The following is a 15,463-nucleotide window of genomic DNA, read 5'->3' as shown; positions in this document are numbered from 1 at the left end:
TCTGTTTAATTAAAGGTTAGGTAAGTGGGTCAAATTAATTATGATTCAGTGGCACCCTGAAGAGAAAAGTGAAATATGTCTCAAATAATTTAGAAAGTAGTTAAATAAGAATAGGCAATAATAATAATAACAATAATAATAATAATAATAAAATAATAATAATACATAAATATATTTAATAATACATATTTTTTTTGTTTTTTAGGAATGACGTTAACTCATCACATCTAAAATATGGCCGAAATTTTAAACGTGATTAAATAAACCGATTGAAGGTGAGTTTATTGTGATTTCGTCGCTGGAAATACAGAGAACGAGAACAAAATAGTCCCATGGAAATCGCCTTGAGTTCCACTCCAAGATTTCCCGTGAGTCTTTGCGCGGCCCCAAATTTGTGTGCGCACGCGCAGTCGACTCCTCCACATATGGTAGAGCTGGACCAATCAGCTTCGTCCTCGGAGGAGCGTGAGGGGCTGATTTAAGAGATCTCCCCCAATAAATCTGTCACAACTTCACAAAGTTGATTTAAACGTGTTTCACGTCGTTATGAAAATACTTGTGGATTAATCAAAGGACTGCGCGCTGGCGTCACATCAGCTGGAGCAGATTACTCTTCACAGCTTTGTTAACGCGACTGATGGGATTCCTCTTTTTCCTTTCTTTCTTTTCCCCTCTCCTCGAACCACCAAGTGGATCCATGAAGCGCACCGCAGAGTGACACAGAGTGATTGTTAGGGGGGCTTTCTGTGATGTCTCTGTAACCATTACTAAGACTTAGACTACAATTATAAAGTTGTTTACTGTGTTGTCAGTGTAACATTTGTGCTGCTGCTGCTGCTGCTGGTGTGTAACAGTGTTACAGCTGCTTCCTGCAAGAACTGTGTATGTGTGCTGCAGCCATGTGACAGATGCTGAGGCTTCTGCAGCAGCACCACCACCACCACTTTCTTTCTATCCGTCTCTGTGTCTTTCTGTCTGTATGCATGTCTATGTGTCTTTCTGTATGTCTGTGTGTCTATGTGTCTTTCTGTATGTCTGTGTGTCTATGTGTCTTCCTGTATGTCTGTGTGTCTTTCTGTATGTCTGTGTGTCTGTCTGTCCTGCAGGATCACTCGCCTGAACTTGTTGTATTAGACATATAAAGATTTAAAGTGGCTATTTCTCAGGTAAAATCCTCATCCTACGTTGACAACGTGGTGTTTTGTCTATAGCTATTTAACAACGAAACGCAAAGAAATATACACCTTTCTTGTTAAATACATTATATTAAGTTATTACCTGTTATACGTGTTATGTTATGCTCGTAAATGTCAACATAAGTTAAATAATTTAGAATGATTTATATTTCTTTATGTATATTTGCATTTCGTCTATATTTTCTTGTATTTTATGATGTAAGATCTATCTATCTATCTATCTATCTATCTATCTATCTATCTATCTATCTATCTATCTTTTTCATTATCGTTGTTACCACCATTCGACAGCAGATGTCGCAATTGAGTCAGGTTACAAACTAAGTACTCACATTACATGTGGGCTGGGTTTCTTTTTTTGCATCATAGTCTACCACCCCTAGTGGAATGAAGCACATTTAGATTCTTATAATCTGAAGCAAGAATAACCTCACCTTAACCAAACTTCAGCGTTTAAATTCTGCATGAAGATATTACTAACAACAACAAAAATAATAATAATAAGCTCAGTGCATAATGAATACTTTTCTGGAATATATAAGATATATTTTAGTTTTTATTCAATTAAATGAATGCTTTTTGAAGCACTACTTGATATTAATTAGGCTAATGAATGCATTTTATATTTTTCTGTTTCAATAAAGGTAAAAACAAACAAACCGTGAGACCATTGTTTGTGTTAAATATTGTCTTGTGTGTGTTTGCGGTGTCTTCTGGGTCTGTTCTTGTGCTTTACCTCAAGGCTTTGCACAGGCCTTGGATGATTAGATATCAGCAATTGAGGGTCAGTGTGGACAGAAACACTGTGTGTATCAATGCATGCATGTTGTAAAATCACCCCTTTTTGAAGTTCTCTTTATTAATATTATTATTATTATCATTATTAATAATAATAATAATAATAATAATAATAATGATAATAATAATAATAAAATCATTATTATTATCATTGTTATTATTATCTCAGAGGGCCAATTGAAGCATAGCTAGCAACAACCAAAACAAATAAAAATAGACACAAACAACAATTACAATGACAGTGACGAGACAAGCAGCGACAGAAATGACTCATTCAGAGCATAATGGCAGCAACGACAAAATAATTCTCAAATCCAACCTGAATTCATCTACCATAGGATGACTGGGGTCAGCATAAACTGACCTGACCTTTAAAACCCTGAGCTTGTACATGTGAGTGAGATTATGACCAGTTTATATGCCACATATAAACTGGTCCTGTTCTCCTGAAGTGAAGGTTAAAACTAAATAAATTAAACATTTTCATAAAAGTTCGGTCAACACCAAAGTTGTGAAGCTTGTGAGGAAAGTACAAGCACTGGTGGGCTTTCTTGCAAACGGTGTCAGTGTGAAAGTCAAAGGTCAGTTTATTAGTTTATATAGTTGTCTTCATAGGAATACTATTATTTACTTCTTTTTTTTTATCTTCGTACCTTCTTCCAGGATTTTTGGTCATGGTTGTTGTCTACAGGAGGGATTCTGATTACATTTTCTGGAAGTGTAGGTTATGGCCAAAGTAAAATATGATCAGATTATCCACCGAAATCTTACCCAAAATCTGATCATAAGCACCCTTGAGTGTATTGACACTGTGGGAAGACTTGGTGGAGCTATGCACACTCAAGTTGTTTACAGTTTTTCTCAGTCGCTTTGGGGCTTTTCTCACATCACTATTAACATTTGCACAGCAATTAAAACAATTAGTGCAAACTGCAAAACCTAGTGGATAACCTGCAAAAGCACAAACATCACAACGGATATCATCCCTATGCAATGCAGCGAGGAAAGTATCTCCTGGAGTGGCAAATCCACCCTCTGCATGACTCGTCACATGCTGCATCCATGCTAGCTGAGAGCAATAGTTCAATTTAGGAGACATTTCCAGGAATTTGCTTGACAGAATTTGATAACTAGTTCAACAATTTTGTATGTAATGACTCAAGAAATGAAATGAAGATTAGTTTTATTGGGAACGCCTATTTAGCATCCATAACTATAGTTCATTTTGACTGACATGACATAAGGAAATGATAATGTTATAAAACAGCAGAGAATTCAATGAAAGCAACTGATACATGTCCAAAAGCATTTGCAATTTGTTCAGAGGAAGGAGAAATTGCTCCAATGATGTGCACAAATGACTAAATGTTGTGGAGGTTGAACTAATAGTTATGAGAATTTTCATTCTGATCTGAGAAAAGCACCAAAGCGACTGAGGAAAACGGTAATGTTGCAGTAGAATCTTAACTGTGTAGGATCCATATAAACATACAGTAGATATCAGTTTTCCTCAGAGGGTGCAACCCCTAAATGTTATCAATCAAAATTGTTTGAACATGCAAGCAAAGAAAATCCAATATAAAGCAATTATTGTCCGTTGAAAAGGCCAGTGATTTTAAACAATATCAGACTAGACTACAAAACAAATCCTGAAATAGGTTGACTCAAGGCCAAAGATAAGATGACCTAAGTAATGCAACATGTTTGTCTGAGAGGGACTTACATTTACATCTAATCATTAATTAAAAGTGTGTTTTGTGAACAATGTCCCTTCTATCTTTAAACTACAGTACAGAGATTACAAATTATACCCAAAATGTAACTTTTGAAAGATAAAATCCCCTCTTTTTCTTCTATTAACTATTGTGATAACTTAACTGAAATATAACATTGCCACACCATAAATATGCTCATAATAAAGTTAGTTAGATACATCACAGCCACATTGTATGAAAAGTGCTATACACATAGTCTAAATTGATTTGGTTTATATAATTGTATAATGATGCCATGTCTACATAATTTTAATTTTGAAATTGACCCATGTCATAGTTAACTTAATCTGGAAAGAAGCAAACTGTACTTAATAATAGACAATTAACAGATGTTTTAGATGTTCTGGGGGTAAAATGATGTGAAGATGACTGCCCTTTGTTGTCATGAACAGGTTTAACCAGGCAAACTACTGTAAGTTACCTCTAGGTGTCTGAGCCAAAGGGTCTGAGCACGAGGCAAATACCGCAATTACAGCCATATCCCATAACAATTCTTATAGCATCACTTAATTGCCGGAAACAAGACAGTACTTATAAGAATAATAGTATTTCAGTAGATTTAACGTTATTTTCTGATATTCTTCATGCAAAATAGGTAGACGTCATAAAAGAGGTGGGGCTTCCGGTAAGTAACAGCTGTGCCCTGCTCTCATTGGTCACATTTATGACTGACTGTCTTGTTGTCAAATCACGTTCTCGTGCGGTGAACGTTGGGGTCCAATCTGCATGAGTTACGCAAATCTGAAACCAAGTTTCCCCAGTAGCAGCAAGTAGGTGACAGGGTCTAGCCTTTCGATTTCTCTTTAAATCTCCAACCAAGTAATAGCACCAGGGAAGTTTTAATAGCGAGGAATCACCAGCGATTAATCCATCCACTGTAGCGGACTCAAGGGCAACGTGTTCGTCATGTTTGCGTCAAGAGGTTTCCGTTAATGGGTAATTAAAGCCGGTAGCTAACTGCTAAGCGCTAGCATAGCTATCTAAGCATTTCGCCGGTACAGGCGGACCTCTTTGTCTGACAGGGGAAGGCGTGCTCTTTTGTTCGGCTTTTCCTTTGTCCAGTGAGGGAAAGAGGAACTGTTTGGTCAGGATTTCACGACTATCCGCATTTCCGAAAGCATTTGGAAAATGCAAAAGGCTAAAAAATATTTCACAGAAGGCCTTATTCAGTTAACTATCTTACTGAGTTTGATTGGAGTGCGTGTGGACATCGACAGCTACTTAAGCGGCTACTACTCACCATTGATTGAAATTAACTTGGGTCCTAGCTCAGCCTACACCCAGACACCCTTTCATAATTTGAGAGACACTCTTGACGGATATAGTGTGCACCCCAAATGTCCCGAGTTGGACTATTTCTTTGCAAGCCGTCGGCTGCTAGACGAGGTGAGGACACTTGGCTCTCCCCGGTTCCCCACACAGTTGAGCGCATGGCTGGTTCACCAAGTATCTGCCGCTGACCAGGCTGACTGTGGGCCTTCAACAAACAACAACAACAACAACAGTAACAGTAGCAGCAGCAGTTCAGGGTTACAAAGCCCCGGGGATGGCGTCGGGGATGACCGTGAACACCTGCCTGACCCTGGCCAAGAGGTGTACCAAACTACTCATGAACTCGGACATGGGCCCTGTAGCGCTGGAGCCTGTGTGTTTCTTAAAGAGGCAAGTGTGTGAGTGTATACGGAGTGAAATATAAAGTTAAACAGACTGCATTAATCCACGTAAAATGACTGATAAACAAATGGATAAATCAGAATTCCAACTTCCCCAGTGATTACACGAACAGCTAATGTTATCACTAGCTAGCTAGCCACAACAGCCCAGGTTGCATAATAATATGGTGTCTTTCCAACAAACAGTTAATTATGTTGTCGCATTTCCTGATGAACAGCGTGATAGCACATACAATGTGCATTTACTTTCACATTTGTATGATTGCCTTCATGTCCTGTGTCTCAGCATGAAGTGCTTAGCTGTCTGCGGCACCTGTCACATTAAACAATGGAGGCTTAAGTGAAGAGACCAATGTTTTTGAGTTGCCCCACACTAGCACTTAAATACCTCACTTAACCCACATATTTTGATTGTAAATTGGAACATATGTGCACATTATGTTGTGTAAATGTCTGCACATTTATTGTAACTGCATTCTGTGTGACAGCCATTTTGTGTTTTTAAGTCTCTAATCACATCCAGACGTTTATGTTCAGTTCGAGTAATAATCCAGTTTTTCTTGCTCGGGGGTATAAACAGCTGCGTGGTGGCAGTTGTTGAAGACAATTGTGTAACTGTATCTCCTCTCTTCAGCCTCAACTGCCAGCTGTGAGCTTAGAGAGGTAGAAAGGCAAAGCCTAGATCCACACCCTCGTTGCTGACACAAAAGTGATAGTCCATATTTGAACACTGGCCTCTCCGAGGGTTTTTGTTCACATTGATACCATGATCTTAACAACTTTTATTCTTTACCCCTACTTTGTAAATTGAGTGACTACTAAAATGCTTGTAATTGTGTGGGTGGAATTGAGCTATGATATTTGACAGGGAAAAACAGTTTGTCTCCATTTAGTGGGCCAGCTGAAGCTGCTCCAGTCAGATTCAACATGCTCAGACAGAGCTTAAACAGAACTGTACTCGTGTGGTGTATATTTTGCAACTCACATTTATGTTTCAAAATTGATCCAGCAGTCATTTTCCTTTCAAATGAATTATAATGTTTTTGTGGCAGACTGCTGGTGACCAACATTATGTTGCACTGTATGTATCAGTATTGAATTGAGTAATCTTTTAAGAGGTATAGCCTCATTTATCATATACCAAATAAAAGTAAAGAAAAAAAAAATGTATTAGTCCAACTAAAACCGGTAAACTGAAGTCAGTCTGACTTTCTAAAAGTGAACACTCTTGAGACTCTGAGAGAATCCGAGTGGGAGTTGAGCTATTACTGCATGTATACCTACAGTCAAATCCTTGAGACTAAAGCTGGCCCAGGGGTTCTGTGCATGTGCTACAGTTCCTACACACAGGTAATACCAGGAAATAATTGAAGAAGCCAATGCAAAGAAGAATAAGACAATCCCAAAGTTCAGGCCGGCACATTTTTGGCCTAAGGAGGAGGTGGATTGTACACTTGAACATTTGCATATTCTAAAGTTAATAGACAGGATAGTGAGGAAGACTTGGACGAGTCATTGATGTGCTGACAGCCACATGGTAATCTGGAAACTGCCTCATACTAACAAGCTGGTCATGGGCATTTGACCACCTAGTTGAGTAGAGGTGGGCACACTAAAGTCAATAAATCAAATTTCCACCACTGCTTGTAAACAAGGACAATGGCTGTAGTCCAGTTGCTGTTCAACTGGACTACAGCCATTGTCCTTGTTTACAATCCTTGAGACTAAAGCTGGCCCAGGGGTTCTGTGCATGTGCTACAGTTCCTACACACAGGTAATACCAGGAAATAATTGAAGAAGCCAATGCAAAGAAGAATAAGACAATCCCAAAGTTCAGGCCGGCACATTTTTGGCCTAAGGAGGAGGTGGATTGTACACTTGAACATTTGCATATTCTAAAGTTAATAGACAGGATAGTGAGGAAGACTTGGACGAGTCATTGATGTGCTGACAGCCACATGGTAATCTGGAAACTGCCTCATACTAACAAGCTGGTCATGGGCATTTGACCACCTAGTTGAGTAGAGGTGGGCACACTAAAGTCAATAAATCAAATTTCCACCACTGCTTGTAAACAAGGACAATGGCTGTAGTCCAGTTGAACAGCATAGTCAAAATATAACCATAGCTCGACTTAGCTGTGCATGGAAATGTACCTACTTTCATTTTCTATGTAAATGCACCAACTCCTATATTTCTAATTTGTCCCAAAGGTATTTTTTTTTGACCTTTTGTTAATTTGAGTTCACTTCCTTCTGTGGTTAAAATTACTTTGTTTTAATAGAACACTAATCATTGTTTGATATATTCGGAATGGCTAGACTTTGGTCAGTGAGTCAAAAATGAACTGTAATTCAGGGTCTTTTGTGTGTTGACTAACAAACTGTCTGATTTGTTTTGTTTTTTCCTGTCAGGAAAATGATGTTAAAGTTAAAGAGGAGGAAGAACCTGCTCCAATCACTCAGCACACTCACAGTTCCACACTGGAACAAGAGGTATGATCCTGTTTGTCACAGCTCCCTTCGTCAGGTGCTTTGTAGCGTTGAAAAGTTGTTGTGACACTGCTGAAAATTGTTATACCAGAGGTTCAGTCTCACATGACTGTATCACACCTTGAACCAGTCTGATCCCAGTGCACTTTATGATTAGGTAAACCACATAATTACCATCTTGCACAGACTGCTTTTTTAGCCTCTTAAATTCAATAATAAAAAGCACATAATTATATTATTTAGTATTGCGTCAGTCTCTGATACTTGTTGCTAACAAATGCTGTGAATTTTGTGTTTTGTTTCAGAGTCTTTTTGAAGACATCACTGCGCTGTCCAACCCAGTTATCCACCATCCTCCTCCTATTGATATCGACCAGCACTGGAGCAATTTGCTCTCTCTGTCTGTCACCGACCTTGATGTAAGTTTGCTGTTCGTGTTTGTCACATCTTACAGTAATTTAGATGTTCTATGGTTCCATTCACATGTAGTCTCTTTTGCGGCCACATTTATTTTAAACGATGTTGTTATGACGTGCTTCTGCTCTGACACTTGTTTTTCTAGGCATGTCAGTAGCTCATTCAACGTACATTTGGTGAATCAACATTGACTTGTCATGTCTACAGCTCTCTCTTCCATGCAAATGTTTTTAGAAGCTAAATTTGAATGGCAGTAGTGTCTCATGGTGTTCCATGTGCTGTTTTTGCGTAGCTAAACTGTACGTCTCATTCTCAGGACTTGGACTCCCTTGTTGCGGATACAGACATCACAAGCGCAATCAGCCAGAATGTCAGTCTGCATGATGCTATGGTCACCTCTGCTGGGGTGTCTGGTGTGGCATCAGAAAGAGGAGAGGCCAGGCTAGTCACCCAACAAGGAACACTATTCCGACTGGAATCAATAGGCTCCTCCCACTCCGACGTCTCACCAGGGATGGCCCTGGGCCTGGCTGCTCTGCCATTTGCTTCAGTATGTAATTTAACTGAAAATGAGTCATCTCATAGTGCACTGGGTGGATGTCTGGATGAGGCAGTGTTTGACCAGATCAATCAGCTAGGTTTAGAAGGCCTAGACTCCATGGACTCTCAACTAATGAGCAGTTTTGGGAACATAGCCCCACATGCTCTTGAGGACCTGGACTCGGACTCTGGTCTCTCCTTGGAGAGCAGCTCTGGAGGCCCAATTTCCCCAGGTTGGTTAAAATCTCATAAAATACTTGTAGATTGCATCAATTCATACTTGCATACAGTTGTTATACATACATACAACACAATCATTATCTCTTCTCTTGTTCAGGGTCATCTGAAATGTCATCATCATCATCCAGCTCATACTGTGAGGATGAGTGTGGAGCAACTGGTTACAGTAGTGATGCGGATCTAGTCCCTTCAAAAGGCATTGCAGGCTACACGACAGCATGGTCACCTTTTGATCTGAGTGAGAGTGTGTGGCATGACCACAGCTATTCATCAACTGCTTTCCTGAACCAGCCTGCAGTCACACTGCACCACAAAGGCATCAAAGAGGAGCCTCTTAGCGACAGCGATGAGCAAACGCTAGATGACCGGGATATGAGTCGCGATGAGCTGCGTGCCCGTGCCATGTACATCCCATTCTCTGTTCTGCAGATTGTCAACATGCCTGTAGAGGAGTTTCTTGAGGTTCTTGATGGTCATGGCTTCTCTCCTGAACAGGTGAACCTCCTCAGGGACATCCGCAGGCGGGGGAAAAATAAATTGGCGGCACAAAATTGCCGCAAGCGCAAATTAGATGCCATTACAGGACTCCAGGAGGAGGTGGAAATGCTGCAAGCTCAAAGAGACAGGCTGCTAAGGGACAAGCAGGTTACAGCTAAGACTATGGGTGCTGTGAGCCAACAGATTAAGCAGCTGACCAGAGACGTTCTGGCGCGACTGAGAGATGGTTCAGGACAGCCTCTGAATCCAGAAAGATTCACCCTGCAGTGCGGGGCTAACGGTAGAGTAGCAGTTCAGCCATTAAGAAGACCTACTGTCACCACCTCAGCTGGCAACAAAACAGACAAGAGGAAGAAGGACAAAAGGCAGTGATGCTGTATTGCCAGCTAAGACTTAAAATTTCGAGATTTTTTTTTTTTGGAGGTTTCTGAACTTCTTTGCCTTACTCCAGTTTTGGGATCTCCTTTTATTAAAAGTGGGTGTGGATTCACCACTGTTGGGAGCCTAAGGGGCAAAAGGTGCAAAAAAAAATCTCTGTAAATAAAACATCTCATGGGGAAAATGTAGCTCAGACACTGGACATGCTTTACTCACCAAAGGTGATTGAAGGGAACAACTAAGCTGCTGGCAATGCTGACAGTCTCTTTTTGTGCCTGCTAAACATTAAAACCATTGTGTTTTTTTGTTTCTACTTTTAGACACTCGCATCTAAAATGTAACATCATCGGCCAGCATTGTGTCAGTTACTAAATAGAAATCTAGGAGGAGGATCTGTTGTTGTTTTTTTTCCACGTTATCTCACTTCTCAAGGTAATCAGTTTAGGAAGTGTGATTTGTATTTATTTAAGTTTTTGAGGTCCTGAAATGCTTATATGAACCACACAGCTGTCAATGGCAGTATCTTTTTTTCACAATGGAAACTTTATCTCAAAGTTCTAAGATTATTGTGACATAAAGTAAAGTTTACATATTTTTTCTCATTTTTGAGGGCATGTAGTGTGACGGTTTGTTCCTTTCTTTAAAGTTTGGTATGCCAATGATTGAATTGACAATAGCCTTCATTTGCATTTGATTTTGGTTGTTGTGTGTATATACATGCACATAACTAACAATATTTACAAGGCAACCATTTAATGTTTAAATTTAACATTGAGTAATTAACCCATAAGTAAAGTATTACGAGTTCTGACAAGATTATATTCTACCTCTTGCCTTAGTTAATAGATTTGGCTCAAATAGAACTGACCCTTTTGTAGGGGAGCTAAGTTGCACTCTTGCTAATGAATCTCTCGTTTTTAAAATGGCCCTCAATTGACCTAAACCACATTGTTCCTGAAAAAGAAAAAAAAAATACAATCACCAATTCTATTTAATAAGGTTTGAATGTTTCTTTTTATGTATTTGAGATTATCTGAGACTTTAAGCATTTAGTAGAAGTTGCCACAGACACATTGCTTTATACAGTAAGCAGATTGAGTGAATGAAATGGGGGAAGTTGCTTGCATGAAGTTGTTAATAATGTGGCTCCAATAATTTTCCTCCCAGTCCCTAACAAATGTGTATTAAAATCTACGGTTTGACCAAAAGTTTACTGTTTCTATACAAGCGTAGGGAACATTTTTTTTGCAGGTGTTCTTTCTGATTTGAAAATAAATAAAGTTATTCAATTGTGTCTCTCTTGTGCCACTACTTTGGCTTGGGTACCTTCCCATCTCAAACCCAGTGAGACACCCAGATCTGTGTTTGGGTGTTTTACATGTTCAAGATGAGATAAGATAGTCTTTTATTTGTCCACCAGTGGGCGAATTTACATTGTTACAGCAGCAAAGAACGTTTCAGTTATTCTGTTTTTAAAAGTCATGCATTTATGTCAGATGCTCATTAATATGTTCTGGTACAATATAAAATTCGTGCTATGGAAAGCGTGAGATTTTAAATCTGGCCTTGAGTCTTCTCCAAGGACTACATACCATAAGCACGGCATATACAACGAAGCGCGTTTTCCTCCGGGCTTCCGTAGGGGACTCAAGAATATAGCCGAAGTTTTCGCGCCCGTCCCCTGGACCTGCATACGAGAGATAAAGAGGAGGCAGACCGCGTGGTAAGGATCTGTGTTGTGCAATTTTTTTTTTTTGCATCAGTTAGTTAAAGTTTGAACCAGTTAACCGAACGACGGCAGCCTTGTCTTACAAGAGGACGTGTGTGGTGGAAGTCGCATAATGCAAAGAAAGAGTGAGTTTTTTTGCGTGAACACAGCGCTAGCTGCTTGCTATGTTTTCTTTACGACCGCGTACATTAGTTCATAGTCGGCGGATGCAAACATGTCTCAACAGTAACCTGCACTGCCCATGTCATGTTAACTTAAGCTAGCTATAATTAGAAGCGCCTATGTGACTAAATCATACTCGCAGGCCTGTAAAATACTCCTTGTGTTTTTTGTGTCGTGTCATGCCCGGTGATAGCTTTTCTGTTTATTTAAAAATACTGAGTGCATCTTGAAGTTTACTTTTTACACTGCTTGACTAACAGTAACGATGTGTTGCATATTGTAGAGACAAAGAAATGTTCTGTTATTATTCAGGCCTTGATGATATCGTCTTCAGTTAGCATCGCGGCTAACCTGCTAGCTCCCGTGGTGCACAGCGCTCGGCTAACTGACAATTCTTCACCCGGCATGTAAATAGTATCTTTGCAAGTTTAAACGAGCGCATTCTTGTAAATTACCGGGAAATTGTTATTGCCGTTATGGCAACGTCCTCTGTTGGAGGTTTAGGCCATGCTGGTGTCGTGTTTGTCCAATACTATATGGATTAACCCAGCCTCTGTGTGTCGGTGAGTCTGTATGCACTACACAAGCCTTATTTTTAATTTAATACTTGTGTTCTTGTTTTAGATCAAAACATGGGTAAAAAACAGAATATCAAGACCAGAAAGGATGGAGTGGAAACTCAGGAGGAACCTGAAGAATTTGTTGTTGAAAAAGTCTTGGACCAGCGTATTGTCAATGGGAAAGTTGAATTCTTCCTGAAGTGGAAAGGATTTACTGAGTGAGTTGCCTGGGACATCTGCTCCCCCTCCTGCTGAGCTGGAAGTACTTCCCTGGTATGGGGTTGTGACATGCTTTTGTCAATAATCTTTAATCCCGTTCAGTCCTGGTATTAATATTCACCCCGAATGTCTTGAATTGGTATTCATGTCTGATCAAAAACACATTGGTAAATGGTTTAGAGATGCATTTCCTTTTATGTATGAGCGCAATTTGTCTTTGGGATGTATTGGACTACCTCTTCAACTGATGACAGCTGACCCACTGCGATTTCACCTTATTTATGACACTTCATGATACCCATATGTTGACTTGGCCACCGCTATAATGTTAAAATGGATTAACAAATGATTGCTTTATTTCTAATTGCAAAAGCTATGTTAGGTAGCGCTTTGTTTCACTCACCTCCACCCACCCCCCTTTTCCCTCTTTCTTTACCATAAAGATACCATAAAATACCTCTCGCATAAAGACACAGATGCACACATACTGACGCTAGACACACCTGTATAGTCAGACTCATTACAAACATTTTTGTCCATGTGAATAGACATGATGTCCATATGTGTTTACATATCGGGCAGAGACTTGAGATGTGGTCACAGGAGACCCATCAAGGACGCATGTTTATGCCAGGTATGAACAGTCGTACTTAACCCTGCCCACTTGAAATCAGCTCTTTCAGGGCAGATGTTAATGCCAGGTCTGAACGGGAGCCATTGTGGTTGCATGAAGTGACTAAAATTTTGCATGCAGTATAGCCTCCTCTTCACCTTAATGCTTAGTTTTATTTGATGTGTTGAGATGCAAATGACCTTCCTGTACATGTAGGTCTGACAACACATGGGAGCCAGAGGAGAACCTGGATTGTCCTGAGTTGATCTCAGCATTTCTGGAAGCACAGAAGAACATTAAAGAGAAGCCTGCTGCTGTGAAGAGGAAGGCATCAACAGATGAGCCAGAGACAGAGGCAAAGAAGAAAGAAGTAAGTTCACTTGTCTCCCTAAACATTTTATTAATAGAAATCCTTCACATTAAGGACTGTCTGTAAAAACTGAGGCAAACATTTTATTACCTTGTTGCTCAGGGCACTCAAAAATGCCAAACAGCAGTTCAACACCTTACTGAAGCTCTTAATGTAGTGGTTTCATTTGTGTGAGCTTTATTCCTGAACCTTGGAGTAACATGGGATCAGAATCATTCTTGTTTCAAACTGTTCCAGCAAAGCATTTTTCTGGCCTTGACCCTGATCCTTCAGTGACTTTGTTGATCCAATTTAAACGTCATGGTTAAAGTTCTTAAGAATAAACAGAAAATGGCCACAAACCATTGACATCACTGATTTTTGTTGTCACTACTTCCAGCCTGAAAAACCACGCGGCTTTGCAAGAAACCTTGAGCCAGAACGGATCATTGGCGCAACAGACAGTAGTGGGGAGTTGATGTTCTTGATGAAGTGGTGAGTCCAGAGTGAACTAAACTGTATCTCAAAACTGGTATTAGTATGCACTATTGCATTTTTTTTTTTTGGTGTGAAATGATTCATCTCTGTATTGTTTAGTATATCACAAAGTTTTAAAGTACATAAAATGTATAGAGAACATAGGTCTGTGGCTGTTGTGATGTACTTTGCCTTTTCTTTCCTAGGAAAGACTCTGATGAAGCAGATTTGGTCCCATCCCGTGAGGCGAACACCCGCTGTCCTCAGGTGGTCATTTCCTTCTATGAGGAGAGACTGACATGGCATTCCTGTCCAGAGGATGAAGCGCAGTAGTACCTTCCTATGACCCCTATGAGTCCTTTGCACCACTTAGGACCTTTTCCTCAGGAGTGAAGTTTCTTCTCTGGCATGCCTTTTGTAGTTTTAGCTTGCTTGGTTATTTTTGAAGATGTTTCACGACTTGAAATGTACAGAAGTAGAGGAGAGCTATGTTGTTGCACGCACTAGCTGAACAGATTGTGAGAAAACGGGTGGTGGCGGTGGTGTGGAACTGTACCATGATTGAAGCTTGTGCTGTTAGAATTGTTTAGGTGATGGCAGCTTAGAAACCACTCCCATCAAGACCTGTAAGGCATACCTGGTCAGATTTTGTACATTCAACTCTTAGTCTGTTAAACTGTCAATCACCACCATTACAGCTCAACATTTTTTTTTCTTTTTTTTTTCTATACTAGTACAAATTGTTTGTTTTCTAAATGTGCATTTTGTAAACTTTGTTTGTAAATATTATTTGAAGTTCTAATAAAGGTTTTATGTGACCAAATTCCACAGCTTAGTTTTTATGGTTTCAAGAAAATGTGTATTAAAATTGGAAACATTAATACATGTTTAGATTTAGCTGTAAACCTTGTTTGTATGCAAATTAGAGCTTTCAAGTCATTGTTTCCTATTTCCACAGTTGAAACTTGTTTTTTCTCAGCTGATCCCTCACATGCCCAGGGAACATCTGACATGATCCGTCATGGATTATGTGTTCTTCGTCCATAAAGGTCAATTGTGAGGTTAGTTTTGACAGTGTGTCTAAATTTATGCTTCACGTGTAAGATTTTAAATATTGGACTGTTGTGATTGTTTTGTTTTTCCCGAAGTGGCATTTTTGAATAAAGCAATAAAGCATCAATCAATGTGAAACATTTTGTAATAGCAGGGATTAGTTTTGGGCAGTAATATATTATTACTTCCAGAAATGAGTAGTGTAAGTAATTACAATTTACAAAATGGTAGTACAGCTGCCAAGGAAAGCGAGGTTAGGTCACTGCATTGTGTGATCAGGGAGAAAGTGTTGTT

The 15,463-nt window shown here is 39.6% G+C and overlaps 2 protein-coding genes across 3 annotated transcripts; both read left to right on the top strand.

Annotated features, from left to right (window-relative positions):
* The first annotated feature begins 4,500 nt into the window (after nucleotides 1-4,500).
* Nucleotides 4,501-11,301, top strand: nfe2l3 (nfe2 like bZIP transcription factor 3). The gene is made up of 5 exons (XM_058619747.1): nucleotides 4,501-5,431; nucleotides 7,857-7,937; nucleotides 8,240-8,353; nucleotides 8,668-9,124; nucleotides 9,229-11,301. Exons 1-5 carry the CDS (start codon nucleotides 4,898-4,900, stop codon nucleotides 9,999-10,001), a joined length of 1,959 nt encoding a protein of 652 aa, XP_058475730.1. The 5' UTR covers nucleotides 4,501-4,897; the 3' UTR covers nucleotides 10,002-11,301.
* Nucleotides 11,302-11,598: 297 nt separating this feature from the next.
* On the top strand, nucleotides 11,599-15,296 carry cbx3a (chromobox homolog 3a (HP1 gamma homolog, Drosophila)). 2 transcript variants are annotated; one of them, XM_058620102.1, is made up of 5 exons: nucleotides 11,599-11,730; nucleotides 12,523-12,676; nucleotides 13,507-13,660; nucleotides 14,040-14,134; nucleotides 14,323-15,296. In XM_058620102.1, exons 2-5 carry the CDS (start codon nucleotides 12,531-12,533, stop codon nucleotides 14,447-14,449), a joined length of 522 nt encoding a protein of 173 aa, XP_058476085.1. In that variant the 5' UTR covers nucleotides 11,599-11,730; nucleotides 12,523-12,530; the 3' UTR covers nucleotides 14,450-15,296. The 2 variants fall into 2 exon arrangements, with proteins under 2 accessions (XP_058476085.1, XP_058476084.1); XM_058620101.1 differs by having other exon boundaries at nucleotides 11,720-11,861.
* The last annotated feature ends 167 nt before the right edge of the window (nucleotides 15,297-15,463 follow it).

Source organism: Solea solea, chromosome 20 (assembly GCF_958295425.1).
Source record: "Solea solea chromosome 20, fSolSol10.1, whole genome shotgun sequence".
In the NCBI taxonomy this organism is placed as follows: Eukaryota; Metazoa; Chordata; class Actinopteri; order Pleuronectiformes; family Soleidae; genus Solea; species Solea solea.
The sequence above is the reverse complement of the archived record's forward strand: the minus strand, read 5'-3'. Positions and strand labels throughout refer to the sequence as shown.